General features: G+C 51.4%; 6 protein-coding genes across 17 annotated transcripts in view; 2 read left to right on the forward strand and 4 right to left on the reverse strand.

Moving 5' to 3' along the window:
- Window positions 1–3,140, reverse strand: part of hspg2 (heparan sulfate proteoglycan 2) — a 54,656-nt gene extending 51,516 nt beyond the window's left edge. For 5 of the 10 annotated variants that reach the window (XM_029834543.1, XM_029834545.1, XM_029834540.1 and 2 more), the window contains exon 1: window positions 2,668–3,139. In XM_029834543.1, the coding sequence (XP_029690403.1) occupies window positions 2,668–2,721 (54 nt within the window). In that variant the 5' untranslated portion in view covers window positions 2,722–3,139. Of the gene's footprint in view, window positions 1–2,667 lie in introns of all 10 variants that reach the window. The other 5 variants (XM_029834544.1, XM_029834539.1, XM_029834542.1 and 2 more) reach the window with 3 other exon arrangements.
- Window positions 3,141–3,749: 609 nt separating this feature from the next.
- Window positions 3,750–6,462, reverse strand: agmat (agmatinase (putative)). The gene is made up of 7 exons (XM_029834553.1): window positions 6,095–6,462; window positions 5,147–5,349; window positions 5,015–5,063; window positions 4,752–4,947; window positions 4,488–4,667; window positions 4,341–4,425; window positions 3,750–4,274 (listed from the first exon to the last, which is right to left on the reverse strand). Exons 1-7 carry the CDS (start codon window positions 6,382–6,384, stop codon window positions 4,201–4,203), a joined length of 1,077 nt encoding a protein of 358 aa, XP_029690413.1. The 5' UTR covers window positions 6,385–6,462; the 3' UTR covers window positions 3,750–4,200.
- Window positions 6,463–6,788: 326 nt separating this feature from the next.
- Window positions 6,789–9,124, forward strand: LOC101074678 (tubulin alpha chain-like). Its single transcript, XM_029834551.1, has 4 exons — window positions 6,789–6,811; window positions 7,487–7,709; window positions 7,809–7,957; window positions 8,053–9,124. Exons 1-4 carry the CDS (start codon window positions 6,809–6,811, stop codon window positions 9,031–9,033), a joined length of 1,356 nt encoding a protein of 451 aa, XP_029690411.1. The 5' UTR covers window positions 6,789–6,808; the 3' UTR covers window positions 9,034–9,124.
- A 511-nt stretch (window positions 9,125–9,635) lies between these two features.
- On the reverse strand, window positions 9,636–13,266 carry pink1 (PTEN induced kinase 1). Its single transcript, XM_011619025.2, has 9 exons — window positions 13,203–13,266; window positions 12,544–13,012; window positions 11,793–12,056; window positions 11,597–11,697; window positions 11,346–11,525; window positions 11,014–11,177; window positions 10,819–10,946; window positions 10,518–10,748; window positions 9,636–10,445 (listed from the first exon to the last, which is right to left on the reverse strand). The coding sequence occupies exons 2-9, from the start codon at window positions 12,898–12,900 to the stop codon at window positions 10,164–10,166; spliced, it is 1,707 nt and encodes a 568-aa protein (XP_011617327.2). The 5' UTR covers window positions 12,901–13,012; window positions 13,203–13,266; the 3' UTR covers window positions 9,636–10,163.
- Window positions 13,267–13,400: 134 nt separating this feature from the next.
- Window positions 13,401–16,927, reverse strand: LOC101064664 (anionic trypsin-1). 2 transcript variants are annotated; one of them, XM_003977815.3, is made up of 6 exons: window positions 16,780–16,927; window positions 15,642–15,708; window positions 15,357–15,507; window positions 14,969–15,107; window positions 14,642–14,899; window positions 13,401–14,346 (listed from the first exon to the last, which is right to left on the reverse strand). In XM_003977815.3, the coding sequence occupies exons 2-6, from the start codon at window positions 15,697–15,699 to the stop codon at window positions 14,197–14,199; spliced, it is 756 nt and encodes a 251-aa protein (XP_003977864.2). In that variant the 5' UTR covers window positions 15,700–15,708; window positions 16,780–16,927; the 3' UTR covers window positions 13,401–14,196. The 2 variants fall into 2 exon arrangements, with proteins under 2 accessions (XP_003977864.2, XP_029690414.1); XM_029834554.1 differs by lacking the exon at window positions 16,780–16,927 and adding an exon at window positions 15,797–15,828.
- A 490-nt stretch (window positions 16,928–17,417) lies between these two features.
- On the forward strand, window positions 17,418–20,872 carry LOC101064442 (trypsin-3). Of its 2 annotated transcripts, XM_029834528.1 has the most exons (6): window positions 17,915–18,247; window positions 18,817–18,964; window positions 19,789–19,930; window positions 19,995–20,261; window positions 20,482–20,654; window positions 20,733–20,872. In XM_029834528.1, exons 1-5 carry the CDS (start codon window positions 18,076–18,078, stop codon window positions 20,650–20,652), a joined length of 900 nt encoding a protein of 299 aa, XP_029690388.1. In that variant the 5' UTR covers window positions 17,915–18,075; the 3' UTR covers window positions 20,653–20,654; window positions 20,733–20,872. The 2 variants fall into 2 exon arrangements, with proteins under 2 accessions (XP_011617326.2, XP_029690388.1); XM_011619024.2 differs by lacking the exon at window positions 17,915–18,247 and adding an exon at window positions 17,418–17,569 and having other exon boundaries at window positions 20,482–20,872.
- The last annotated feature ends 5,685 nt before the right edge of the window (window positions 20,873–26,557 follow it).

The raw sequence follows: 26,557 nt of genomic DNA on the forward strand, positions 1-26,557 counted from the left end.
GCAGGCAGGCAGGCAGGCAGGCAGACAGACAGGCAGACAGACAGGCAGGCAGACAGACAGACAGGCAGGCAGACAGGCAGACAGACAGACAGGCAGACAGGGAGACAGACAGGCAGACAGACAGACAGACAGGCAGACAGACAGGCAGCACATTGGCTCCAGCCTGCTGCTCTCAGGACGTCCTGCATGAACAGGAAGCGCGTCCACTCGTCCTGCCGATAATTCCAGGGTTGGTTTTCCTGCCTCTGTGAGGACCGAAGGTCTCAGCTCGGTGGTTTAATCCTAAAAACACGCCACCGTGCCGGTGCAGGCTGAGGGTCCCTGGGAAACATTCCTGTGGGAACGCTGAAGTTTTCCGTGTGTATCACAACACTAAAAGACGTGTTGCGTCTGTCAGCGGCCAATAAAAACACACCTGCGTGCACGCTCCAGTTTTCCCTGGATGTTCTCTCATCATGGAATCCAGCTCCCGGTCTGGACCTGGAACTCTCAGCGTCACCTTTAATCACTATTATTATCAGCTATTAGCTGCAGGAGGCTAACGCAGCCATACTGATGCTAACAGACGAGGCCTCCAGGTGTGTGGACACCTGCAGGGCTCCTGGTGACACCCCCTGGAGGCCCAAATGGAGGTGTGTGTGATTTACTAGCAGCTTAGAAACTTTCCTTGTTCTTCAGAGTTTCTCCGAGAGGAAAAAGCTCCGCTCCGCAGGTACGGACTTGCCTGCCAGTCAAAGGAAACGGAGGCGGGACAGGAGGAATCACCAGAGCCGATAAGACAGGAGGGTGGAATTTTTCTCTGGAAACACTTCACTGCATGTCACTGAGACAAAGGGGGGGGGGGGGGGGATGATGGTATTCCTTTCATGTGCCAGAAACCACAAATTCAATAGGAAAAAAGTGTTTGTGGAAGAGGGCAACAACCTCGATGGGAGGGGCCGAACGGGACGAGAGCGCCCCAGAGGCTACTGGTCAATGACACATTCAGGAGAACCTTCAAACACGCCACACGGTCCAGTTAGCATTGATGGACTGTAGGCAGGACCGGGACCAGGGGGGGTCCGGAGCAGCCCGGCAGAGCCGTTCTGGTCCCAGCAGAGCCACATTAAACAGAGGGTCTGTTCTGGGGTTTCTGCCTTTTAAAGGTCAGGCCCCCGTTACATGCTAACGTTAGCTCAAACCATCAGTTGCTAATTATTCGGGAAGTGCACGGAGAGCGTGTGCACTCGTGCCAGCACACGCATGCCGCCGCCACCGGGGCGCAGCTGTGTTTGGCCTCAGACGACTCGTCATCGCGGGGGGGGGACATGAATCAGGTGGGGGGGGGGGGGGGTGATGTCTCCCTCCCAGTTTAAGCTCCAATAACTGGGAAAGACATGAAGGAACCAGGAAGAGGAATTTTCCACTGGAATCTTCTGATGTGGCTCAGGTGCATTTGAACCAGCTCATCTGCTCCTTTTCTACTTCTAGAACTATACGATGGACCCGGAGGAGCCAGGTCGGGCCTCTGGACCTCTGGGCCCGCCCGGGTCACCCCCCCCCGCAGAATCAACAAACACCAGTGTGTGAGCCACGTGCACGTGCAGGAGGACTGATGCCACCGGCCGTCAGGCGGGAGGATGAACCAACGCTGCCTGTTTGCTGACACCTTCTTTAGGCAGTGGGGGGGGGGGGGTCTCAGTGGGGAGGGGGGGTCTCAGTGGGGGGGGCGGGGTCTCAGTGGGGGGGCAGGGTCTCAGCGGGGGGCGGGGTCTCGGTGGGGGGGCTTTGATGACACAGACGGGCGCGCTCGCTCAGCCGCGCTCACAAAGGCATCATCAGATCAAAGTGCAACAGCCAATGTTGACCCCCCCATGACCGGCTTCCTCGGTGGTTTTGTTCCGGGGTCACGCGCCAACCTGGGGGTTCTGGAGCACGTGCGCACACGTGCGCTGCCTCCTTTAGCTCCCATTAACCACAGCGGGTCGCTGAAGCCGACGCCCGACCCGGAAGATCCTATTGACTTTTGATTGTTGTGTTTGATGTGCACGACCCTGACATTCCGGGGGGGGGGCTAAGGAGGGAACAGAGGCTCCTGGTCCACCTAGTGTAATTGGGGGGGCGATTATTGACAAGGCTGTTAATCAGAGTGCATGGTGTGTGTGTGTGTGTGTGTGTGTGTGCGTGTGTGTGTGTGTGGGGGGGGGGGGGGGGTCATGTCACAGCAACGCCTTGGCAACCAAATATTGCTGCTCATATAAACCAGCAGTGATGCTGCTCTCATCAAATCACGCCTAAGAGTGTGCGCGTGCGCGCGCCAGGGTCAGTGTCAGAACAATCGGTGCCGGACCCGCTGGGCTCTGGACCTGAACCCGAACATCTCCCAGAACCGCAGCTTCAAACTTTCCCTGGGTCCAAACGAGAGCGCACGCACGCACGCACACGCACGTTTCCGTGCTGCTGGAGCCGCGCGGTGATGAGGGCTGTGCGCGCGTGTGCTGGGGGCCTGGCACGCTCCTATGAATAGCCCGTTTCTGTGGCCGAACTTAGCTGCGCGTCTCCGCTCGGTCTCATCACTTTTATGCCGCTGCGCGAGCAAGCGCACAGAAATAGACGCAAAAACACGCACGCGGCCGCGGCGGCTTCAGCCGCGCACGGACCAACTTTGGGTCGAGTTCGGCTACTTACGGCGAGGCAGGAGAGCAGCGTGCACAGCAGGAGTCCGCGCGTCCACGAGCCCATTTCCACCAGCGACCGCCGAGCTGCTGCGGGAACTGCGGGAAGCGAAGACGAAGCCGAGGTCCTTCACGCCTCCCGGACACGCGCTCAGACGTCTGCGCCTCTTCACGCGTCGGTCCCGCGGGCACGCGCAGCCCCGCACAGGTAAAAAAAGGTCCGTTTGGCGGAAAAACACGCCGAGTTGGGGAGTCTGGAAAGTTCGCCGGTGCGCTCTCCGAAACTTGGAGCTCTGTGTGGGCTGAGTGTGTGTGCGTGTGCGTGTGAGTGTGTGTGTGTGTGAGAGAGAGAGAGAGAGAGCGGGAGGGGAGAGAGTGCAGGAAAAGTAAAAGGCGGAATGGAATTCAGGAGCGCTGAAAGGGAAGGAGTCTAATCCATGACCAAACATGTCCGCGTGCACGTCTGGACCCTCCGATCACGGAAGTAACGACAGGAAATCTCGGAGTCGGGGGAGGGGCGCGGATATTCGGGGTGGGGGGGGGCAGAAAGTCAGATGTGAGTGAAGTAATGTGGAACCTTGGACCCTCAGAAGGTCTGACCCTGATCCGGGAGGGGACCTCCGAATACCTGTAGACCATCGCAGGAGAGTCTCTGGATGTTCTGACCCCCCCCCCCCCGAGGGTCGGAGCCCGCCCCCCACGAGGGTCGGAGCCCCCCCCCCCCCGCAGAGGGTTGGAGCCCCCCCCCCCCCCCGAGGGTCGGAGCCCGCCCCCCACGAGGGTCGGAGCCCCCGACATCCCAGAAGTGACGTCGCTGATCAACCAGGACGCAGATTATTGATGGCGGAGCTTCACCTGCCGAGTGCAGCTTCCAAACCATCAAATGTGTTTATTTAACGTGTCGTTGGAAAAAGTCCATGATGCAGCAAAATTAATGAAATATGTTCCGGCTAATTGTGTAAATTCAGAAGATTAAAAATCAACAATATATCCATCAGAAGATGAGGTATAAAACAATAGATTTTAATGAAACTAATCTGTTTATTTATTAAACTCTGATGATTGAAAAAAATGTGTAAAATTCTTCGGAAGAAATATTCCTCAGGAAAGCCAATTTATTTAATTTATTTAAACGGTGAAATTTATTTAATCGAAATTAAATGTGGACAGAAGATTGAACAACGCGCGCCACCCTGTGGATAGATGACGGTATTACAGCTCATTTTAAAATGGCTTCCAGTGGAAGTTATTAAATTATTATTATTATTATTATTATTATTAGATTATACTTTATGACCAAGAAGCCTGATCAGGCGTTTATCTGCTGAATTATTAATCTGTATTTAATGGAAGGTTTTCCCATCCTGCCCAGAACCCAGAATAGAAATTAAACTAATTTATGAGCATCGGCGTCGTTTTTACTGGGAACATTTCAGACGATTCGGCGGCGGCGGAACGTGATGAAAGATGATTTCCGGCGCCGCGGGTCAGTGGGCGGAGTCAGTGGGCGGGGTCAGTGGGCGGAGTCACCCGACGCGCCGATGGCTCACAGATATTTGACATTTGGCAGGACGCACAACATCTCGAAGAGGAGGTTGGCGCCGGTCAGCGCGGTGTTCCCTGAGGAGACAAGACGCCGTCACAACCCAGCGAGAGAGCGAGAGAGACGCGCACGTCAACACACACCTGTGGTGTCGTACGCAGGAGAAACCTCCACCAGGTCACAGCCCACCAGGCTCAGGCCGCGGCAGCCTCGGATGATCTCCACCCCCTAAAGCCAGACAGGAAGTTCAGGAGGCTTCAGAACTCGGCCGGGAGGATCCGGGTCCGTACCTGGATGGGAGTCAGTCCCGCTATTTCAGGGGTGCCAGTGCCGGGCGCAAAGCCGGGGTCCAGAGCATCGATGTCGAAGCTGAGGTAGACCGGACCGGCGCCCATCTGGGACCGGACCTCCGCCATCAGAGGGGTCAGGGACCGATACCAGCACTCCTCCACCGGGACCACACGGAAGCCCTGAGAGGCAGAATTCCCAGTTCATTTATAACCCCTCAATAAGGTCCAACCGGTCCAGGTTCTGTCTGCCCCAGTAGAACCCACCTGTGCTCGGCTCCACTCATAAGCATCAGCGGAGTAGCCGCTGCCCCGCAGGCCGATCTGGACCACCCTCTCCCGGTCCAGAAGCCCCTCCTCCACGCAGCGCCTGAACGGCGTCCCGTGGGCGATCTTCTCCCCCAGCAGGAGGTCGCTGGTGTCGGCGTGCGCGTCCACGTGGACCAGGCCCACCGGGCCGTGTCTGAGGACACACCATAGGTTAACCCCGGCGCTAAAGGATCGTTCTTCCCGTGGAGGCGGCGCCTCACCTCTCGGCCACGGCCTGAAGGATCGGGTACGCGATGGTGTGGTCGCCACCTGCAAACGAGCCAGACTGAATCGGACCCGGATTGGTGAGTAGAACCGCTGCTGCAGTACCGGCGGTGGCCACCGGGACTCACCTAGAGTCAGGGGGGTGCAGCCCGCCGCCAGGATGGTCCTGTAGGCGTCCCTGATGCGGCGGCAGGTGTCCTGCAGGTCGTACAGGTTTACGTTGACGTCCCCGATGTCGGCCACCCTGATGGACTGGTACGGCGCCGCCCTGGTGCCGCTGTTGTAGGCTCTCAGCATGGCAGACTCCACACGGATCTGCCGGGGCCCAAACCTGAGGGGGACAGGACATAAACCTGAGCCGGGGATCCGCTCCGTTCTGCTGACCCACCCACAGAACTGTCCCAGCGGAACCCTGGAGAGGGACCCCTGCTGCTGTGGTCCCCGGAGTCCAGGACCCCCCAGGTGCCGTGGAAATGACGTGTTGTTGGTACTTCCTGTTTCTGGCAGCGTGTCAGGGGCGGGAAGGTGTCCCACAGGGTTCCGTTCTAGGACCGGTCTATATCCTCTACTCCAAGACTGGACTTCCAAATCTTGTCTGGAGGATTTTCTCCAACCAAAACAAGAAAAGATTCTCATGTTTGTCTGAGGTGAGGAGGTCCAACTGGTAGGTCAAGGACCCTGGAGTGGTTCCTGCGGGTCACCTGAGGCAGGTGCTCCTCCAGGTCTTCCTGCTGTCACAGTCGAAAACGAGCTTTTCATGCCGACATTTAGAGGAACGCTCATGAATAAATAAATACATTTAGCATTTTTATTTACATTTAACTCTTTAGTTCACACGTGTAACTAATATTTTCAAAGATGACTGTTTCCTTTGTTGTTAACTTCCAACGAACCCTGAAACCAACGCTGACCCGCAGCTCCTGAACCGGGTCTGAAGCTAAAGGCTGCTGTTATTTTTAGCAGAACTGGATCCCCAGATCCCAGAAAGTGGAGCAGGTAACTCAGGCCGAGGGGGGAGGGGGGGTGCAAAGGTGAAAGCACACAATTCTTCTTTGGAACGAACTTTGGAACCTGACCTGGCTCCGGGCCGGTTGGAGGTCCCGGTGTCGATGGGGACGCCCACAAACGCCGCATCGAGCCCGTCTGCGGTCTCCCTGTAGGGCAGCCGGGCCATGGTGGGGATCCCGGACACCCGAGCAACAACCTCGGCGCTGGGGGGCTCATTGTAGCGCTGCCCCGAAGCTTTCCGGCTGGGACCGTCCCGGGTCAGAGTCCGATCCTGGCAACAGAACCCCGGTCCGGTTTTACTAAAGGACGGAGAAAAGAGTCTCCGAACTCTGGGAAAGTTCGTGCGGAGGGCCAACATTCTGGTCTGAGAGGCTCGGGACTCTTCTGTTCCGCCCCCTCGGCCCAATAATATGGGAGCCTGTTGGTGCCGCTCTTGAACTTCCGGAACAAGAAGTGCGGTTCACCTGTAGAAAGAGCAGGTTCAATAAACCACGCCCCTTTAACGCAACCTGAGGATCATTGTGGAAAAATTGTTACTCAAAAGAGATTTTTGCCATTTGTTTCATTCAGAGTTTAGTTGAATAAAGATATTTTGTTATTTTTTAACCTTTGTTGAGTTTTTGGATTGAAATGAAAGTCTCGGTGCTGGATTGTCCGATTGTCCCTGAAGGTTACACTGGGTGCAGTCCTCACAGCCGCCGCCAGGGGCAGCGTTTCCCTGCCTCCTTCAGGCTTCCCACTCAGAAGCTGCTCAGATCATCTCAGAACATCGACCGACCATCATGGTGAGTTCAGCTTTATTGGCGTTTTTCTCCGTGAATTGTAAAATCGGAGAAAAGACGGAAACAATTCAGGCTTTTACCGCTTCACCACCTCAAATTCGAGCCGCTGTTTTCTGTGGCGGCAGCTTTTGTTGCAGCATCAATGTTGATGCGCTGAAATTGTGGGTTTGGTTTGTAGCACCTTTAATCCTGTAAGATCTTTCCTAAGCAGAAGTAACGTCGCTTAAATTGAAACAAACCATCCTCCTGACAAATATTTTAGTTCATATTCTTCCAAAACAGTTGTGTTGTGACAACATCTGGTCCATCAGCAGCTGTAATATTCACACTGAAATAAAACGTCCCGTCCAGGACGGAGTCAGGTTCTTTGGACTGATGCAGGAGCAGCACATGACAAAATGTCTGACCCACATAATCCTGCAGTAATCCTGCCAGCTTGTGTCGCAGCAGAAAATGCTCGGTGCAACAAGCGCTCTGACATCAGAGCTTCTCCTGAGAGGATCTCATCTTGTTTACAGCAGTTTGCAGCATCGAAATAAACATTTCTTGGTATTTGATGACAATGAGGCAAATTCTCCTCTAATTCTGCGTTTCTAATAATCAGGAGAGGTTTTGTAAAATCCTCTTTTGGGTCAGAGTCACCGGCTTTAATCTGAATCCTCTTTGTCTGCACACCAGCGTGAGTGCATCTCCGTCCACGTCGGCCAGGCTGGTGTCCAGATCGGCAATGCCTGCTGGGAACTTTATTGTCTGGAGCATGGTATCCAGCCGGATGGGCAGATGCCCAGTGACAAGACTCTTGGAGGTGGAGATGACTCCTTCAACACCTTCTTCAGTGAGACCGGAGCAGGAAAGCACGTTCCCAGGGCTGTTTTTGTGGACCTGGAGCCCACTGTCATTGGTAGATATGATCCCCTTAAGATACATTTCATCAAATAATGACGATATCTGGTCCTCTGTGGCACAGCAGTGATGAATTATGATGTTTGTGTCTCTGCAGATGAGGTTCGTACTGGGACCTACCGCCAGCTGTTCCACCCCGAGCAGCTGATCACTGGTAAGGAAGATGCTGCCAACAACTACGCCCGAGGACACTACACCATCGGCAAAGAGATCATCGATCTGGTGCTGGACAGGATCCGCAAACTGGTGAGGGAATCCCGTGGAGAACATTTGTAAATTCTTTCCAGAACATGATTAAAGTGAATCTCCTGTGTGATACTGACTCTCCTCTGTGTCTGCAGGCTGATCAGTGTACTGGCCTTCAGGGCTTCCTGGTGTTCCACAGCTTCGGAGGTGGCACCGGCTCTGGTTTCACTTCCCTGCTGATGGAACGTCTGTCCGTCGACTATGGCAAGAAGTCCAAGCTGGAGTTCTCCATCTACCCAGCTCCACAGGTGTCTACCGCTGTGGTGGAGCCCTACAACTCCATCCTGACCACCCACACCACCCTGGAGCACTCCGATTGTGCCTTCATGGTGGATAACGAGGCCATCTACGACATCTGTCGCAGGAACCTGGATATCGAGCGTCCCACCTACACCAACCTGAACAGGCTGATCAGCCAGATTGTGTCCTCCATCACCGCCTCCCTTCGCTTTGATGGTGCCCTCAATGTTGATCTGACGGAGTTCCAGACCAACCTGGTGCCATATCCCCGTATTCATTTCCCTCTGGCCACCTACGCTCCCGTCATCTCTGCTGAGAAGGCTTACCATGAGCAGCTCTCAGTGTCTGAGATCACCAACGCTTGCTTCGAGCCCGCCAATCAGATGGTCAAATGTGACCCTCGCCACGGCAAGTACATGGCCTGCTGCCTGCTGTATCGTGGTGATGTGGTGCCCAAAGACGTGAATGCTGCCATTGCCACCATCAAGACCAAACGCAGCATCCAGTTTGTGGACTGGTGCCCCACTGGTTTCAAAGTTGGTATCAACTACCAGCCCCCCACTGTGGTCCCTGGTGGAGACCTGGCCAAGGTTCAGCGAGCTGTGTGCATGCTGAGCAACACCACCGCCATCGCCGAGGCCTGGGCTCGGCTCGACCACAAGTTTGATCTCATGTACGCCAAACGTGCGTTTGTGCACTGGTACGTGGGTGAGGGCATGGAGGAGGGGGAGTTCTCTGAGGCCAGGGAGGACATGGCAGCTCTGGAGAAGGATTATGAGGAGGTGGGAGTCGACTCCGTTGAGGGGGAGGGAGAAGAGGAAGGAGAGGAGTATTAACATATTCACAATTTGTGTTAATTACACAAAATTGATTTGTTCCAAATGTGTAATTCAGTTTCCTCTCAATAAAGTTACAGTTGCATGTGAACTTGTTTGTCATTATTTAATAATACATCGCTCTGATGGCAACACTGCTCATTTAACCAAATGTTTCAGCCCACAGCAGGAATGAGGATCTGGTGCTGCAGTACTCGCTGTGACCACAGGGGGCAGCATTTAACAGCCTGAGCCGGAACCCTTTTAACATCAAGTTTTAACAATGAACAATATAAAAGATTGTTGGAGAATAAATGAATGTTTGTTAATGTTTTGGTCTTTTTCACAATCAAGTATATAATCTTGACAAACGTGATTATAAATATGTGTGATTTAAATGTTTGAAGAACAGAAGCAGAAGAAAGTTTAGTTTTGGTCTTTAAGTTCAAAACTTCTTTCACAAAAATGTGATTTTTCACAGTGAAGCTTGAAAACACCTTCAGTTTTAAATGTGGGTTGGTCTCCCAGTTTAAACAGCTAAATTACAGAAGTTGCAAACACCCAAATGATTCTATGCAGAAGAAGAATCGATGAGTTTGAATGGAAGAAAACCAGAGCCAAGACAACAGAATATCCTCTTTATTTTCATCTCAAACCAGCAGAAAACTGTTTCAAAAATATTTCTCCCCATCTCAAATGTTAATAATTTATTAGACACCTAAAACCTTCAAACCAAAGCTTGTTCTGTCAAACTATAAACATGTGTGCAACCATGCAGAGCAACTAAAGAACAACCCCCTCGACTAACGAAGCACATCGGCAAGTTAATACTGGAGCTGAAACACCATAAATGTCTACAATTACATTGAGACTAAATAAAACACAATGATTTTAATCAGTGAAGCTTCGGGTGTTGCTATTTAGAACAGATCAATAAAGTGCGTCAGGGTCCATCATCAACATTAATCCTCTCGGGCGCCCCCTGCTGTTCACACCCGGAACTACAACACAACAGAAGCTCGAACTAAAGACTTTTTCAACATCAGAAGAACGTGATGCAGGAACAAGAGAAGCTCTGAGACAAGACAACGTTATTGCTTCATGAATATATGTCGCTGGAACTCAACGGTTGTGTCGATTGGGACCCAGGTCTAAGCCGAGGACACGCAGGCCGGACGCCCCGGCCCACACAGCAGGAAGCCCACGGCGATGCGCAGCTCCTCCAGCTCCAGGTGAGCCAGGAAGCACCTCTGAAGCTCCGCCTCCACCGTGTTGCCTCGCGGCCCGCGGCGCCCCTTCAGGAGCACCAGGGCCGACTGGCACAGCAGCCAGTCCACCAGGCGCCTGGTCCCGGCACCGTCCAGGTGGTCCAGGACCGTCCGTCCCCACAGGCTGAGGTGCAGCATGTTGGCAGCCACACGTGCGCTGGGACGCTGCAGAGCAACAGAGGCGGCGTCAGCTCACAACAAAGGTTCCTGCACTCACGTGTCGCGGTGTTTCAGAACCTTCTCCGGGTTCCTCCTGAGGAGCAGACGGATCACGAGCTGCACGTCTGCAGGGACGTCGGAGGGCAGAGCGGGAAGCTGGGTCTCCTGGTACCGCCCGCTCTCTAGCCCCGCCCCCCCGTAGAACGGATTGGGCCGCCCACAGATCTCAAAGGCCACGGCCCCCACGGCCCACGCGTCCGCTTTGCTGTAGTCAATCACCACGCTGGCTCCAGGGACCGCGCCGATCACCTGTGGGTCGATACGTGACGTCACTGCTCAGACACGGGCCCGTTCCACCCTACTGATGTGGGACCGGTACCTCGGGGGCCATGAGGGACACGTTGCCCCCCCTGCTGACCCACATGCTGCCGAAGGGCAGCTGCAGGCTGCAGTCGCTCTGAGACAGGCAGCAGCCAAAGTCACTGACCACCAGACGAGGGTCACCAGCTGCACACAAAGCTCAGTCAGAACCCCCCCGCAAGCCAGCCCAAAAGGTTCTGAACCCGAGTCGTACCGGGATCCAGCTCCAGCAGCACGTTGTCAGACTTGAGGTCCCTGTGGGCGACGCCTTGTCTGCACAGATGGTCGACGGCCTCCAGGAGCTGCAGCACCATCAGGGCCTGCTGCCTGGGGCTGGGCCGGGACCCGGCCAGGAACCGTCGCAGCGTGAGGGGGTAACTAGAACAGGACGAGACGGAACAAAGACCCGGTCAGGTCCCCACGGTGCTGCTGGAGTCGCACAGAATCAGAATCAGTCTTCATCCAAAGGGGCAGGTTCCGGGAGGTTAACGGGACCAAACGGGAGGTTCCTGGGACCAAAACCAGCCCAGTTTCACGCGGTCTTACTTCTTCATGACCAGGAAGAGCGTGCGGTCGTTGCCCAGACCGGCAGGGTTGAGCCGGGCCGGGAGCATGTCCGGATACTCCTCCAGGGCCCCTGGGAGCAGCGGGACCCGGGCCGTGAACACGCGGCACACGCTGATGACGTTGGGGTGAGCTGCCAGACCTCTCACGGCTCCAAAGTGCCTGCAAACACAAAGCTGTCTCTCAGCACCAGGACAGGACGGAGGTCCTGGCAGGGGGGGGGGGTCACTCACCCGTCCAGGACAACCTGGTCCTGCACATTCAAGGCTGAAGGACCTGCGGGCACCAGCTCCTGGGACATGGACTTTAATATGGCCTCGCTGGACGAGCCCGCCTGCACACATGAGGACAAACATGAGGACAAACATGAGGACAAACATGAGGAGGACAGGACACAGAGCCGCCAGGACACCAGGAAAGTCCACCGACCCCGAAGTTCCACATCATCTTGATGGCCAGAGGGAAGTTTCTGAGCGAGCAGCAGGTCAGAGGTCGAGCGCTTGGCTCTTCACCGTCCTTCAGCTCCACCACGGAGGCCTCGCTCTCCTGCAGGGGGGCGAACGAGGCTGCGGCCTCATACACAGCGGCGTTGGATCCTTTCCCGATCTGGTTCCCGATGACATAATCCTCCAGTTTGTATCCGGAGGTGAACGGCCGGAGTGGCGCCGGGAAGCGTTTCCTCTTAAAAACAGCCTGTTTTTAAACGGAGACGCAGGACGAAGGTTTGATCAGCGACCTCATCAGATATTAACGAGTCAGGTTAGATGGGGCAGTACTACAGTAGTACTACTGTAGTACTGGCCAGTACTACAGTAGTACTACTGTAGTACTACAGTAGTACTACAGTAGTACTGCTGTAGTACTGCTGAAGTACTGCTGAAGTACTGCTGTAGTACTACTAACACTGCAGTAGATTACTACTGTACTACTACTAATACTGGAGTAGAGTACTGCTGTAGTACTACTAATACTGGAGTAGAGTACTACTGTAGTACTACTAATACTGGTGTAGAGTACTGCTGTAGTACTACTAATACTGGAGTAGAGTACTACTGTAGTACTACTAATACTGGAGTAGAGTACTACTGTAGTACTACTAATACTGCAGTAGAGTACTACTGTAGTACTACTACAGAGCAGTTTTCAGAGGTTTAAACCGATTCAAAGAGTCAAATCTCGCCTGGATCTCCTGACAGGCCGCGTCGCTCTTTCTGTCCTCTTCCAGCTGCTGCTCGATGAGCCCCACGCCGAGACCGAAGGCCAGGAACACGGCCCTGTTCCGCGCTGCCCCCCCGCCGAAGCCTCTCCTGAAGGCGGCGGACTGGAGCTGAGCGGCCAGGCCCCGCAGGGAGGTGCGGTAGTAGCGGTAGCGGGAGGGCAGGAAAGCCCGAGGCTGAGCGCTGGGCCCCCGCGGGGCTACGCGGAAGCGCTCCGCTCGGAACTTTGCTACCAGTCGGCCCCCAGATTTGAGGAGCCCCGGCTGAAGGAGGGAGCGGCCCCACTCCAGGCCCCGGCTCACAGCGTGTCTCAGAGACATGGTTCCACCGAGGAGGGTTCACCCTGCGCCCGCTGACAGCAGGACCCGGGACGGCAGCGAGATGTAAACAAAGACGTCACCTCTCAATAAGGAGAGCTGCGATTGGCTGTCGCTACATGACGTCATCGTCCAACGTGGGGCCGTGGGAAAAACACAGTGAGCAAAAACCTTCATAAACACCTGTAAACTCGTTTTTGCCATTAAAATAATTTATATAAATCCATTTTATCCTTGTTTGGTCGGAATATTATGTTTATATATTACATTTAATAAGTGCTGTCTGCCTGTTTTCCATAACTTACCTTCTTGAATCTGGTATTTTATTTTTCTAGAGTTGCAGAAAGTGGTTTAAGTTAATCGAGACTGAGAAGATGGAGGGCAGCTGAATCACAATGTAAATGAGCTGTAACATAATGTGTCGCTTTCAAATCTTCGACCTTTGATCACTGATCAGGCGAGGAGGCTTCAAAGGTTCAGAGTCGTTATTTCATGACGTCATCATGAGCCAGCACCGTGACGTAAGCGATGGTGTCAGCGCCCCCTTCGGCCAAGAAGCACAACTGTCGCTATAAAACGTGATTTACTGACTCTTTAATGTTTAAACTAGTTTTAGCTGTGGATGAGATTCAGTAAATTTAACAGAGTTCAGTGCTCAGTCAAATATCTCATCCAATATAATCATTTATCGATCTAAACAGTGATGACGCAACTGGGTTTAACATTACTGAGTGTTAAAACTGAAACAGACTTAAAATTTCATCTCTCTTTTATTAGATAAGTTGCTATGAGTGTGTGTGAGAGAGGAAAATTAGTATAATTATAATAAAACGGTCAAAGATGTACAGAAGTGAATGACGGTCATATGAGGGAACACATGAGTGCTACAGGACACAGGTGTTACTACACGTTACTACACGTGTTACAGGTACTGTGCATCACCAAAAGGTGGCGCCAAATCCTCCACTGCATAAGAACGGTTTTACAAAATGAATGAGGGCCGTGATTCCTCTTTAGAGGACGAGGTAGCGCCGTCTGCAGACCCCATGGAACCTAAACTACTTCAATATGGACCATTTCACAGCCTGCTACACATTAGTTAGGAAATTGTCATGACAAGTTAAAAGCGAACAAAAAGACGAGTTTCTTCAGCTCTTAAATATTTAGCTAATATGTGAGTTAAACAATCTGAAATCAGCCGACTCAACCAGCCACTGAAACATCCCAGTTTGAGACATGACGTCATAAGTGACCGGCTCTTAAATAAAGACCTGGGCTTTATTTTTCATCTGTCTATTTTCATTTGTTTTTGATGATGTCCTCGATCCAGCCGACGTAGTTCCTGATTCTGGTGTAGACTCCAGGGAAGTACGGGTGTGCACATCCGATCCCCCACGACACGATGCCCTCGAAGTGGCCGTTGCAAACCAGCGGCCCGCCAGAGTCTCCCTGCGGTGATATAAGAGGACGCAATGAACCGTGTTTTATTTGGATGAATGACTCGTTAACTGAGCTGTCAGGAACACGTGACGATACGACACCGACATCACTGGCAACCCAACCTCCTAGCAACATGCTAACATGCACGTCTGTGAATAGATGAATAAAAGCTCGACATCTGTTCCGTGTCAGTGTCGTTCCATGGAACAACTTTGGGCAGATCCCTAAAATCTGACACATTTATTCATAGAGTAGGTAATAACACTGTAATTACACCTGAGCTAACCACCGAAAGCATCTGTACCTGACAGGAGTCTTTCCCGCCCAACCGTGATCCTGCACACAGCATGTTGGGGGTGATCATCCCCCAGTAGTAATAACGCCTGCAGTTGGAGACGATCTGCACGTCCACGGCTCGCAGCACAGGCGACAGGTAGGAACTGTAGATCTGGGTCACGCCCCAGCCGCTCACCGTGCAGGTGTCGGAGGACAGCGGCGGCGTGGCGGCGTCCGGCAGAGCGGCCGGCTGGACGTTGGCGTTGAGCCGCGCCGGCTCGCTCAGCTGCCGCACAAACATTCATTTTTAAAGCTGCTGAACCGACGCGGGGGAGCGGGTTGGACCTGCACTCACCTTGATGAGCATGATGTCGTTGTCAAATGTCCAGTATTTGAAGTTGTTCATGTAAATCTGGGAGACGTTCAGAACCTGCTCGAAGCCTTCGTCGACTTCCAGGTTGTGTTCACTCAACACCACCTTCATCAAACTGCTCCTGAAGACCGAAAGCAGGAGGCATCAAGGTTGGGTTCCACACGTGTTCCATTTGAACTCGTGCAGATTTGATCCAGTCAGCAAACACCTCATTAAACACAAAAATCAGTTTTACATTAGCTCTAAACTCCACCAGTTCCTCTTTGATCCTGAAGTTTACACAGGAAGTCCCCAAAGATCCTCATCAAAGGCATCAGGAAAAATGGAGCACTTTTAAACTGTAATTTCAAGACTTGGCTGCAGTACTCACGGAATCCAGCAGTGGGCAGCAGAAACCACCCACTGAGGGTGCACTAATGTGGCCCCACAGTAGTGTCCTCGTGGAGACTGCAGGGACGCCTGGTACTTGATGGAGAAGCGGGGGACCACTTGACCTCCAATGATCCTGGTGCTGAAACTCTCTGCAGACAGTGACGCCAAATTCATTTCAGGTTTATCATAAAAACGACAACATTTCAGTTCCTCCCTGATTTTACCGATTAGAACCTTTTCGGCAGGTTAGCGTGCGCTAAGAAGCCGCCATGGAAGATCTCACCTGTCACTAAGAGAGCCAGAAGGACCAACACGCCACACCTCTGCTGCCGACTCCTCATGTTAATAAACTGTAAAGAACCAACAGGTAATAACCTTCAGAAACACACAAAGGAGGCTGTGTACAGCCGTTAAACCTGGACGTCCAAATGCGTCAACCTTCAGGGCGTCTCCAACTGGCAGAATCAAAGTTCTCCTGCTGCCTTTTATAGTGCAACAGTATCATCCACACCTTTTGTTTAAATAATCTTTTCATCTGCTTTTAAACCATGTCAGACTTAAACAATGAACTTGACCTACAACAGGACAAAGATGAGGGTTCTGGTGTCTCGATTGTCCCTGTGGATAATTAGGACAGGGTCGTCCTCATCGTTGCAAACGTATGGACAAACAGTAGCAACGTAACATTTCAAATTCATGAACTCGTTAAAAAATGTCGGTCAAAGATCGTGTAGGCTCAGAGTTTAGCTCTGCCATCAGAAAATGTAAATATGAGCCCCAGAAAAGGGCATTTAAATTCATGCTCTGAAACACAGGGGGCAGTATTTCACAGCCACCACCCCCACTGTTCTCTCATGTTCTCATGTTTGGTGCTGCAAGTCCATCAGAACCATTAGAGCCTGAACATTTAAGTTCCAACAGCCACGCCCAGTGGAGGAGCTCTGAAAGTTAATGCTTCGCTTCTGCGTGTGCTAACTTAGCGCTTATCTTAGCATAACAAAGCATGGTTGTCACCTCTGGGGTGTCCTGGATCAAGGCAGTTTAGTTCTGGATCTTTTCACTTCTGTGAAATGAAACACTAAACCTTTGGGTTTTTGTCCAATAAGGACCGGTTTTAGGACCACGTGGACTCGCTACTGCCCCTCAAGGTGACATGTGGTATTTCACTGATTTCACAGAAACGGCTGAACCAAAACAGTATTTGTGAATATCTAAGAAAAAAACAGAGGTTTTACACTCTGTTTAAGCCAGTCAGAACCAAAAGAAAGAAACAGAGACATCAGATGGTTCTGGAGTCCGATGCCGCTTCACTCCAGGGGAGCCAAGATGTTCCTTTAAAAGAAAAGGGCAGCGGTCGGCCCACAGGGGACACGGCAGGAAGAGCGAGGGTCATTAGTGATGGGAGGAGGTCGGGAACTCACCACCGATAAAGCTCCTCCATTTTTAATGAGAGCAGAACAGATGTGGGCCAAAGCTGCAGGCTGGACTTGGTGGCGTCCAGCTCAGGAGGCCTGACGGACGCTCGCATGTATGCAGATGATGTTCGGTTAAATCTGAGAGGCCGCCACTGGGGAAAACCCCTGTCCTTAAATATCAAATATCAGAAATTCATCAAGAAACAAAGGAAAACACAAACAGGGGTTTAATCAAGCGGAATATCACAGTTTCAGCATCATACTCAGCACATATAGACAGGTTTAATCTGTATTTTAACATCATTTAACATTGAAAGAGGATTTTATTCTGATTCTTGTTATCTGGAGTCCAGCTTATTTAAAGAGAAATAAAGGGTACATGAAAATAAATGAGCTCAGCACTAGATTAATAAAGAAATACATATTTATAAAGAGTATTTTAGTGTGTTTTCCTACATAAAACTGATAAAATACTTAATTTTTAATAAAACTGTGAATGTTTGTCTGAAAAAAGTCTGAATAAAGTTTCTTCTATTAAGGGCAACAGAAAAGTGATCAGTTTTCTACGCGATCGATGGGATCTTATTGATGGGAGCGAAGGGTCACACCAAGTCCGCTGGTGTCCATGACAACAGAAATGGGAACTAAAAGAAACCTGAGCAGGTGTAACAGCTTCCTGTTAAAATGAGAGGAGAAGCGCTGCAGGTGGAACACAAGCCTTTGTGCGCCGCCCGCTCCGACATGGACTTACGTTCTGTGTTCCTCTGTGTTCTGCTGGAGGTTCTGGCCGGAAACTGTGAGTACGCCTTTACATTCCCCCGTGCACGGAGAAGCTGGTCCAGTTGGAACCGGACCAGCTGATGTTTGATCCATGTTTGAGAAAAGACAAATCTGACCGTGGAGCTCAGAACGCCCGCGGGTCAATCATCGGGAAAAAAAACCCATTTTGAAACATTTAGACTTTTTTTTAAACTTTGGGCAAACGTGGCCGACGCCCTGCGGTACCAGACAGCTGTGATGCCGCTGTAATTGACCCCGGAGGAGGTCCAGAACCTCCAGAATCTGCCCACTTCTCATTACGTGACGTCCACGTGACTTCGTAGCCGCCACACACGCGATTGATTATCGGATCAATGCTAAAGGCCGTGAGCAGAGAATCATTCGGGTCTGATTTAGAAGATTCTTCCCACTGATGACCGGTACCACATTAGTGAGGTTAGATGTGTTCAGCGGGTCGGGGCTGGTCCCAGCGTCCTTTAGGAACGGATCAATGCTCAACTGGCCCCGACTCAAACGGCTTTAATGGAATTTGGAGTAAACTCAGCAGATGCTTCGTCTCCTCAACCAACCACTCAATTATTGATCACTGTGATCAATTTGGGATGTCAGCGCCTGGAAAAGCCAATCGGATCGGTCGGTTCTGACGAGAATGTTGAGACGAGGAGAGTCGGGAAGGAAAAAGGAGCATTCAGAGGTTGGATTTAGCAAAGGGAGCTTAAAGAAATGTGAGGACGTAAATGTTCTGTAACGGCTTCAGTCGGTGTCAGTGGGATCGAGGCAGAACTAGAGAAGAACCCAAAGGAACCAAAGGTCCACTCAGGACTGTTTTTTTCTTCATTTCTGCACTTTTGAGAGGGGACTAACCCTCAACAAGTGCTGGTTAACCATCACCTGTTTATTATGTTTATCTGAACATTTGAAATCTACATCCTTTCATCTATCAGAACCACATCTTGTTGCCATGGAAACATTGTGTGTTTTTATGCGAATCACTTGATTCGAAGGCTTCTCTGAAGATACGTCAACCTGAGAAATAAAGAACTCTCATAGTCCAAATTCAGATCAATAACGGTGGTCAGTCGCACTTTGATGTATTGATTTCCTTTGATGTGCTGAGCCAGAAGCTTTGTTTTATTGTTCTTGTTGACTCAGCAGCTGGAGGAACAAAATTACAGTTCTGTGGGTCTTTGCTTTGAAACCATCTCACATTTATCTGTGTGCGTGTGTGTGTGTGTGTGTGTGTGTGTGTGTGTGCGTGTGCAGGTCAGAGACGTATCATAGGAGGTTACGCTCCCGTTCCTCATTTCATCAAGTACATGGTGTCCATCCAGACGACGGAGCGGCACCACATTTGTGGAGGCTCGTTGATTAACAAGTACTGGGTCATCACAGCTGCTCACTGCAACGTAGGGTGAGCTCCTCCTCCTCCTCCTCCTGCTGCTCCTCCTCCTTCTCTTCCTGCTGCTCCTCCTCCTGCTGCTCCTCCTCCTCCTGCTGCTGCTCCTCCTCCTGCTGCTCCTGCTGCTCCTCCTCCTGCTGCTCCTGCTGCTCCTCCTCCTCCTGCTCCTCATCCTCCTGCTCCTCCTTCTGCTGCTCCTCCTCCTGCTGCTCCTCCTTCTGCTGCTCCTCCTGCTCCTCATCCTCCTGCTGCTCCTCCTGCTGCTCCTCCTGCTCCTCATCCTCCTGCTGCTCCTCCTCCTTCTGCTCCTCCTTCTGCTGCTCCTCCTGCTCCTCATCCTCCTGCTCCTCCTTCTGCTGCTCCTCCTGCTGCTCCTCCTTCTCCTCCTCCACACTCCTTCCTCTGTTGGTTCCTTCTCAACGCCCAGTATGCAGGAACGGTCTTGTGAACGTCCTGGGTCCATACTTGCTGTGGCTGGCCAAGGTGAAATGCATCATGGGAGTTACTGTCCCAAGTCCACACGTCTGAAGCGTGTGTGAGAAATTAGGGGATCAAGTCTCTGGGAGAACACCTGAGGAACGGCCACCGATGAGCGTCCGTTCTCGTGTTCGTAAAAGACCACGATGTAGACTGGTTCCCAGATGTGCTCCACCCATTTCATCGGGACTAGGTATCCCACAATGCATTTCACCTCAGCCAGCAGCCATAACAGTGCGAAGCACGTGCGTGTGTCATTCGTATGAAGGGAAACGGAGGTCGGGTGTTTCAGTGGTCTGAGTCGAGCTGAGTGGGAAACTTCTTCTTCTTCTGCTTCTGCTTGTCTTTGATCTCTGGAGGTTAAAGAAGATGCTGGTGGTGGCGGGGGATTACTCTCTGAGCATCTACGAGGGCACGGAACAGGAAACACTGCCCCAGCTGCTGGTGCCCCACCCGCAGTACAACAGCACCACCAACAACAACGACATCATGCTCATCAAGGTAGGGTGTGACACGTCGGCGTGCGCGTGGCTCGCCCCGCCCACTCATCCCGCCCTGTCTCCAGCTGAAGGCGCCGGTCGACCTGAACAGCTACGTCTCCGTAGCTCTGCTGCCCCGCCAGGCCGCCTCCATGGCGGCGGGCCGAATGTGCCGGGTGTCGGGGTGGGGCTACACCAGCCCCAGCACCGGGGAGATCCCCTCCACCCTCCGCACCGTCACGCTGCCCATCGTCTCCACGCACACGTGCAACAGCAGCGCCTCGTTTAACGGCAGCATCACGGAAAACATGATCTGTGCCGGTTACAGCGATGGCGGGAAAGATGCCTGCAAGGTGAGAGAGACCGGAATACCGCTGGGTAAACTGGGACCAGGAGAGCCAAACTGGTTCATACCGCTGGTTAAACTGGGACTGGGAGAGTTCAGCTGGGACTGGGAGAGCCAAACTGGTCCATAACTCTGCTGTTCAATCATTAGTGGAGCTGTGATTCGTCGCCCAGTGAAATGGGAATATTGAGGAATTCCCGACGTTCCCGAGTCTGGTTCTGTTTCAGGGGGACTCTGGCGGTCCGCTGGTGTGCGAGGGGCGGGTCTATGGTCTGGTGTCCTGGGGGAACGGCTGCGCTGACCCCCGGTTTCCTGGCGTCTACACGGCCGTGTCCAAGTACCGCCAGTGGATCGACAACACCATCTTCAGCTACTACAGCGGCTGCAGGCAGGATTAAAGGGAAGCGCAGGAAGTTGTGGAATAGCAGAGTCTTAAACGTGTTATTATTTTCTCGATTAATGACTTTACTCTTCACAGGTGCCTCCACACAAATGTGTTTGATTCTTCTTCACGTGTTAGACTGCTGTTGCTGGTTCTATCACATGTTGCTTCTTCTCTTCCGTTGGCTGTGCTTCCCGTCAAACATGCTAATAAACCCGGAAATGGGAAACGGAAAAGATTGTTTTCATTTTTTTAAATCATCTTTTGGTCCATTGACGAATAGATTCACGTGTAAATGTTGTTGTTGTTTGTTCTGAAGAGATGGGAGAAAGGGGAGGGGCTTGAAACAGACCGTTGATATCTGGGTTCTTACCACTAGATGGCGCCAACTGTTGCACCCTGGACCTTTAAACAAGCAGCAGAGCCCCCGAACGGATCATAAAAATAATAATAATTTCTTATAATAATAATAAACGACAGAAAATGTAATCAGGACGTCACATGACAGCAACCCAGATCTGCTCGGCTCACATGACTTCATTTACACCTTCAGAAGGTCATTAAGGAAAATCAGTGAAAACTGGGAACAAGAATGAAAGAGAATCGGTGATGAAGAAACAGAGCAAACAGAGCGTGAACGTGATCTTTGTTCCCCAGAAACAAAACAGACATCAAATATGGAAACATTCAGCTTTGATCTGGACTAATAACATGAATTATAACTGGACTCAGCTGTACTTAATCAAATGAATGCATAATGAAAAGTGTGTGTGTGTGTGTGTGTGTGCGTGTGTGTGTGTGTGTGTGTTTGTGTGTGTGTGTGTGTTCTTGTACTGGCTACATACTGAGCTCCGAAATGCTCTACAAACAATCCAAGGACTTTGTGGGGAAGTGAGGACACTTTGGTTGGAGGGTTAAGACATAGTTTTGAGGTCGGGGTTAAAATTGGGTTTAGGTCAGGGGTCAGGGGTCAGGGGGTTATTTCTGATGGCTAAGGTAAGGAGCTCCATGTATTGTCTATAAATGTTCTCACATAGATAGAAGCACAGGGATGTGTGTGTGTGTGTGTGTGTGGTTTTACACACTTTAATAAAGTCCTGAGATCCAGTTTGGTCTTCTTGTCCCAGAACGGTCCCAGAACGGTCCCAGAATGGTCCCAGAATGGTCCCAGAAAGGTTCCAGAACCGTCCTAGAACGGTCCCAGAACGGTCCCAGAATGGGCTGCCTCTATTAAAGATGCATGAGCGGCTGCTCTGGGAGCGACAGTGATTCCTTAAATCCGCCCTGGAGGCGTCACACCTGATCGCGGCGTCGCCGCGGCATCAATAGTTGATGTCCTACTTTAAAGGCATCTCCGGTGTCGCGGCTGCTGTCGGGCGGGTCGGCGCCGCTTTGTGATCCCACATTTTAGGGCTTTTATGTCTGTTTTTGCAGGCTTGGTTACATAAAGGCCAGGGAAGGCGCCTCGGGGGAGGGGCGGGGCTCCTGACGTGGTTGACCCAAGGTTCCCCGTCCGCTCCTCGCTGCGCTTTGTCTGAGCTGGAGAACTATTGATCGGGCCCAACAAAGTGTGGCCCCCTGACAAACGGCCCCTCCCAGCGGATTTTGCTTTGTTGTATCTGGGAAGATAAAACATGTTTTACAGCCACGGAAGCTTCTCCCCCCAGAAGGAGGCCACCAGTTCCATTCTTCTCCAACAGAGACCCTCATGGGAGAGTTGACGTCCACATTTATCCGGGTCCTATTGTACAAGAGATAAGACGAGTCGGATGTGTGAGAGGCGGAATCATGGATGAATGTGGGAACGTTCCGCCTCTGAAAACAGACGTTCTGAAAGATGTCACCAGGAATCTGCAGTCAAGCCTGAGAAAAGGATGGCGCTGTTCCTAGGTCGGCCACCAGGGGGCAGACGACCACCAAGGCGTGAGGAGAGGCCCTCCCGGCGCTTCCATCCATCACCGCCGTCGCTCCTGAACGGAGGAATAGGCAGGAATAAAGAGCTCCGTCTGGGCTCTGCAGCGGAGCAGGAAGGTTTGCAGATGTGTCCCGAAGCTCAGCGGCAGCACGGGAACGTGACCGGATTATCACGGCGCCGCGAACAGTCGAGAGAACAAACAAGCCCTTTTCCCTTTTTTCCGTCTGACCCTGCGGAGATTCGAGCACTTCGTGGGATGTTTTTGTCTCGCTGATTCTGTGGCCGCAGCCGGAAGGCTGGAAAATCTGGGACATCGGGAACGTTCACAGATGGAAACACGGAAGCTGCGACTCCTTCAGCTGTTTTAGACGACGCTTAAAGAGAAGCAGACGCTGATGGAGCAGCAGCAGCTGGTCCCCTTCGTTCTCCATCGTTCTCCATCGTTCTTGATTGTTCTCCTTCGTTCTCCATCGTTCTCCATCATTCTCCATCGTTCCCCATCGTTCTCCATCGTTCCCCATAGTTCTCCATCGTTCGCCATCGTTCTTTATTGTTCTCCTTCGTTCTCCATCGTTCTCCATCGTTCTTTATTGTTCTCCTTCGTTCTCCATCGTTCTCCATCGTTCTCCATCGTTCTCCATCATTCTCCATCGTTCTTTATTATTCTCCTTCATTCTCCATCGTTCTTGATTGTTCTCCTTCGTTCTCCATCGTTCTCCTTCGTTCTCCATCGTTCTCCATCGTTCCCCATCGTTCTCCATCGTTCTTTATTGTTCTCCATTGTTGTTTTCTAGGATTTTTTAGGAATTAGTGAGGATTCCTGGTGGATCCGGATCGACTGGGATCACCATTATCAGGATCCTTCTCTGGAGCGACCCGACGGCACCACGAGCTTTGATGCTGTTGTTCTTGTGGATCATCTCCTGGATGATGATTCCAGGTTCGGTTTCTGGGGAAATGAAAACGTGGCCTAATTGCAGCCAAACTGCTGCAATTAGGCAAAAACCCCAGAGATGACGGCTAATTAGCACAGCTGATTGTTCCAAGGTCACATGACTGCGTTATTGTTCAGGAAGTGACTGAAGACGGAAATGTTGTGAAAACAGGAGATTCACACACACACACACACACACACACACACACACACATACACTCTCACACACACACACACACGCACACACACAGACTTACACACACATACACTCTCACACACACTCTCACACACACGCACACACTCACACACTCACACACACATACACTCTCACACACACTCACACACACACACATACACTCTCACACACACACACACTTACACACACATACACTCTCACACTTACACACACACACACTTACACACACGCACAGTTACACACACACTTACATACACACACACACACACACACTTACATACACACACACACTTACACACACACACACACACTCACACACACACACACACACACTCACATTTCTTTTCTGCTGCTCTGTAGATTTACCGTCTCTCCTCTGAGGAGTTCACAAAGCACTTTAATCATTTTTCCAGACTCTGACCCACCATCAAAGGGAGGCTGAGCTTTGTTCTATTGAAGATAGTACACACTCACACACTCATGCACACACTCACACACTCATGCACACACTCACACACTCATGCACAAACTCATGCACACACACGCACATACATTAAATTCATTCATTCATTCACCGAGTTCATTTGAATATTAAAATAACTAAACAGCTACATTTCTAAATCATCTTCATAGTTTGTAAAATCTCATATGAACAAAACATATAAAGAAAAAATACCAACACTAAATGATGCCCAAAGTGGGCGTGGCCAATTACAAAATGTGGTGTAGAAGTTGTGCTGGGATGCTAATGTATAAACTGGAGTTCTATCTTGTTCATTTCTGTCTAAATGTGAGAAATCTAATGAAGTTTTGCCAAAACCAAAAGCTAATTTAATCATTTGAATGTGGATGAACGACACTAGTTTGGCCTGACGGTGGCGCTATGAGCGTCGTAGCCTTTGATAAACCTGCGGATGGAAGTCGAGGTGACGCCTGTCAGTGGTGAGAAGGAGGACGTGTCTCTTCTGCTGAAGGTGCCTCCAGCAGGCAGCGGCATCGCCGCCACTAGGGGGCGCTCCGGAGCACGTGACATGATCCAAAACGAGACTCTCAGCGATAATCAGCCCTGATGAGAACCAGAGACGTGTAGCAACATCGCACCTCTGGCTGCGTAGCAGGGCTAATTAGCTCATTACTGAAGGGTGTTAATTAGGATTAACGAGCCCGGGGCTCGAGCCGGCCGACGTCAGCGTCTGCTCAGCCTTCAGGACGGCGAGCAGCACCTTGTCCATCGCCACGGCCTCAATTATTGATCCTTCATCAATATGAAATCACCTCTGGAAATAATGAAGAAGCCGTGTTCCTCATCCTTAAAATGCTTCAGAAATGGAATTAGCAAAGTTGCCCAGAAGCATTTCAATTATGAATTGATTCCTCATTAAAGGTCAAAGGTCGAGGCCATTTATTTTTCTCTGCATCACGTTGCTGCCATGAAAGTTGATCTTTCAGAATCGAACTAGCAAATCCTGCTCTTCTTTAGGGCCCCCTTGAGCTCTTCCTGCCCCCCTCAGGGTGCGTGTGTGTGTGTGCATGTGTGTGTGTGTGTGCGTGCGTGCGTGTGTGTGTGCACGCTAATCGGGTAGCTGAAGCCTCAAACTGTCGCCGTGATGCACGCTCATGCACGCTCATGCACGCTCATGCACGGCAGCAGTGCGTGCACGTGTAGGCCAGCCCAGCTTCATACATGACATTAGCTCAGTTAGCTGTTGATGCTACGCTAGTGGTTCACAGATAGATGAGCACAACAGCCCAGCCGTCACCGTTTGCTACTGCCTCAGCTGTTGCCATGGTGACCAGCCCAGGTTACATAACCGCCATAACTACCAGTAAATCCGGTTTGGACCATTTCACGTCTTTGTTGTGACGTGGCCATTATTGGAGGAGTTGAGTAACATCTGAGTTTGGACCAAATTAGCGGTTCTGCTGATCCCTAACCCTAACCCTAACGAGCTTCTGGGTGAATCAGACGGCGGTGCTGTTGGACCTTCATGATCCAGCTGGCTCAGACAGCACCTTGGTGTCAGTCCTGATCGTTAATGGGCTGAACCAGAACCCAAAAAACAGCTTGAGTTGGCGTCGTTAGCTGCATTCATCTGCTCGCCGCCTCTGAGCTGCTCCACTCTCTGACCCATTTTCACCGTTTATGTAAAACACTGACGGTTCTGAAGGATCTGATCAGATGGATCTTTTATCCCATCAGTGGGTTTCGGGCCTCATTCGGTCCCAATCGGAGGAGAAAAGGATGAAGCGTCATCCAGGTGTCTTTGATTCCTGTGGGATCACCACAGGATCCTGGAGGGGGGGTTGGACGGCAGAAGCTCTCGGATCAGAACCAAACCGTCCGTCCTGTAGAACCCACATGTGTTCAGCAGCTCTGACAGCCCCCCCCCCCCCCCAGTATGTAAATGATGGGGATCATTGGCTCGGGACACAAAGCTTTATTATCATCCACGAGGTTCCGTCATGTATAATTCAGGAGCCGGATGGTCCCGGTGGAGGAGCAACACTGGAAGTGTTCCTGGTCTGAAGCCGTGCGACTGATCTGGAGTCAGAGAATCTGATCCACATTCCCGCTCGGCTCTGGAAGTTAGGCGTGTTTATGTTCCAGTTGGGACCGTCCCACCAGGAGGTCTCCGTTCTGGACCCTCTGGACATCAGACAGAAACTGACGACACCTTAACGAAGGCAGAAAACTCAGAAATGAGGATTTTAATCTATCTTTTAATCTGAGGCTTCCTCAGGATTTACCTAATGAAGCGGAATAATAATTTATTTGTGTGATTTTGTCCGGAACTGATAAAAATAATCCTAATTATTAAAATGATTGAGACTCTGGGGGACGAAACGTCATCCTTGAATAATAGATGTGGTGTTCT

Source organism: Takifugu rubripes, chromosome 3, assembly GCF_901000725.2.
Source record: "Takifugu rubripes chromosome 3, fTakRub1.2, whole genome shotgun sequence".
In the NCBI taxonomy this organism is placed as follows: domain Eukaryota; kingdom Metazoa; phylum Chordata; class Actinopteri; order Tetraodontiformes; family Tetraodontidae; genus Takifugu; species Takifugu rubripes.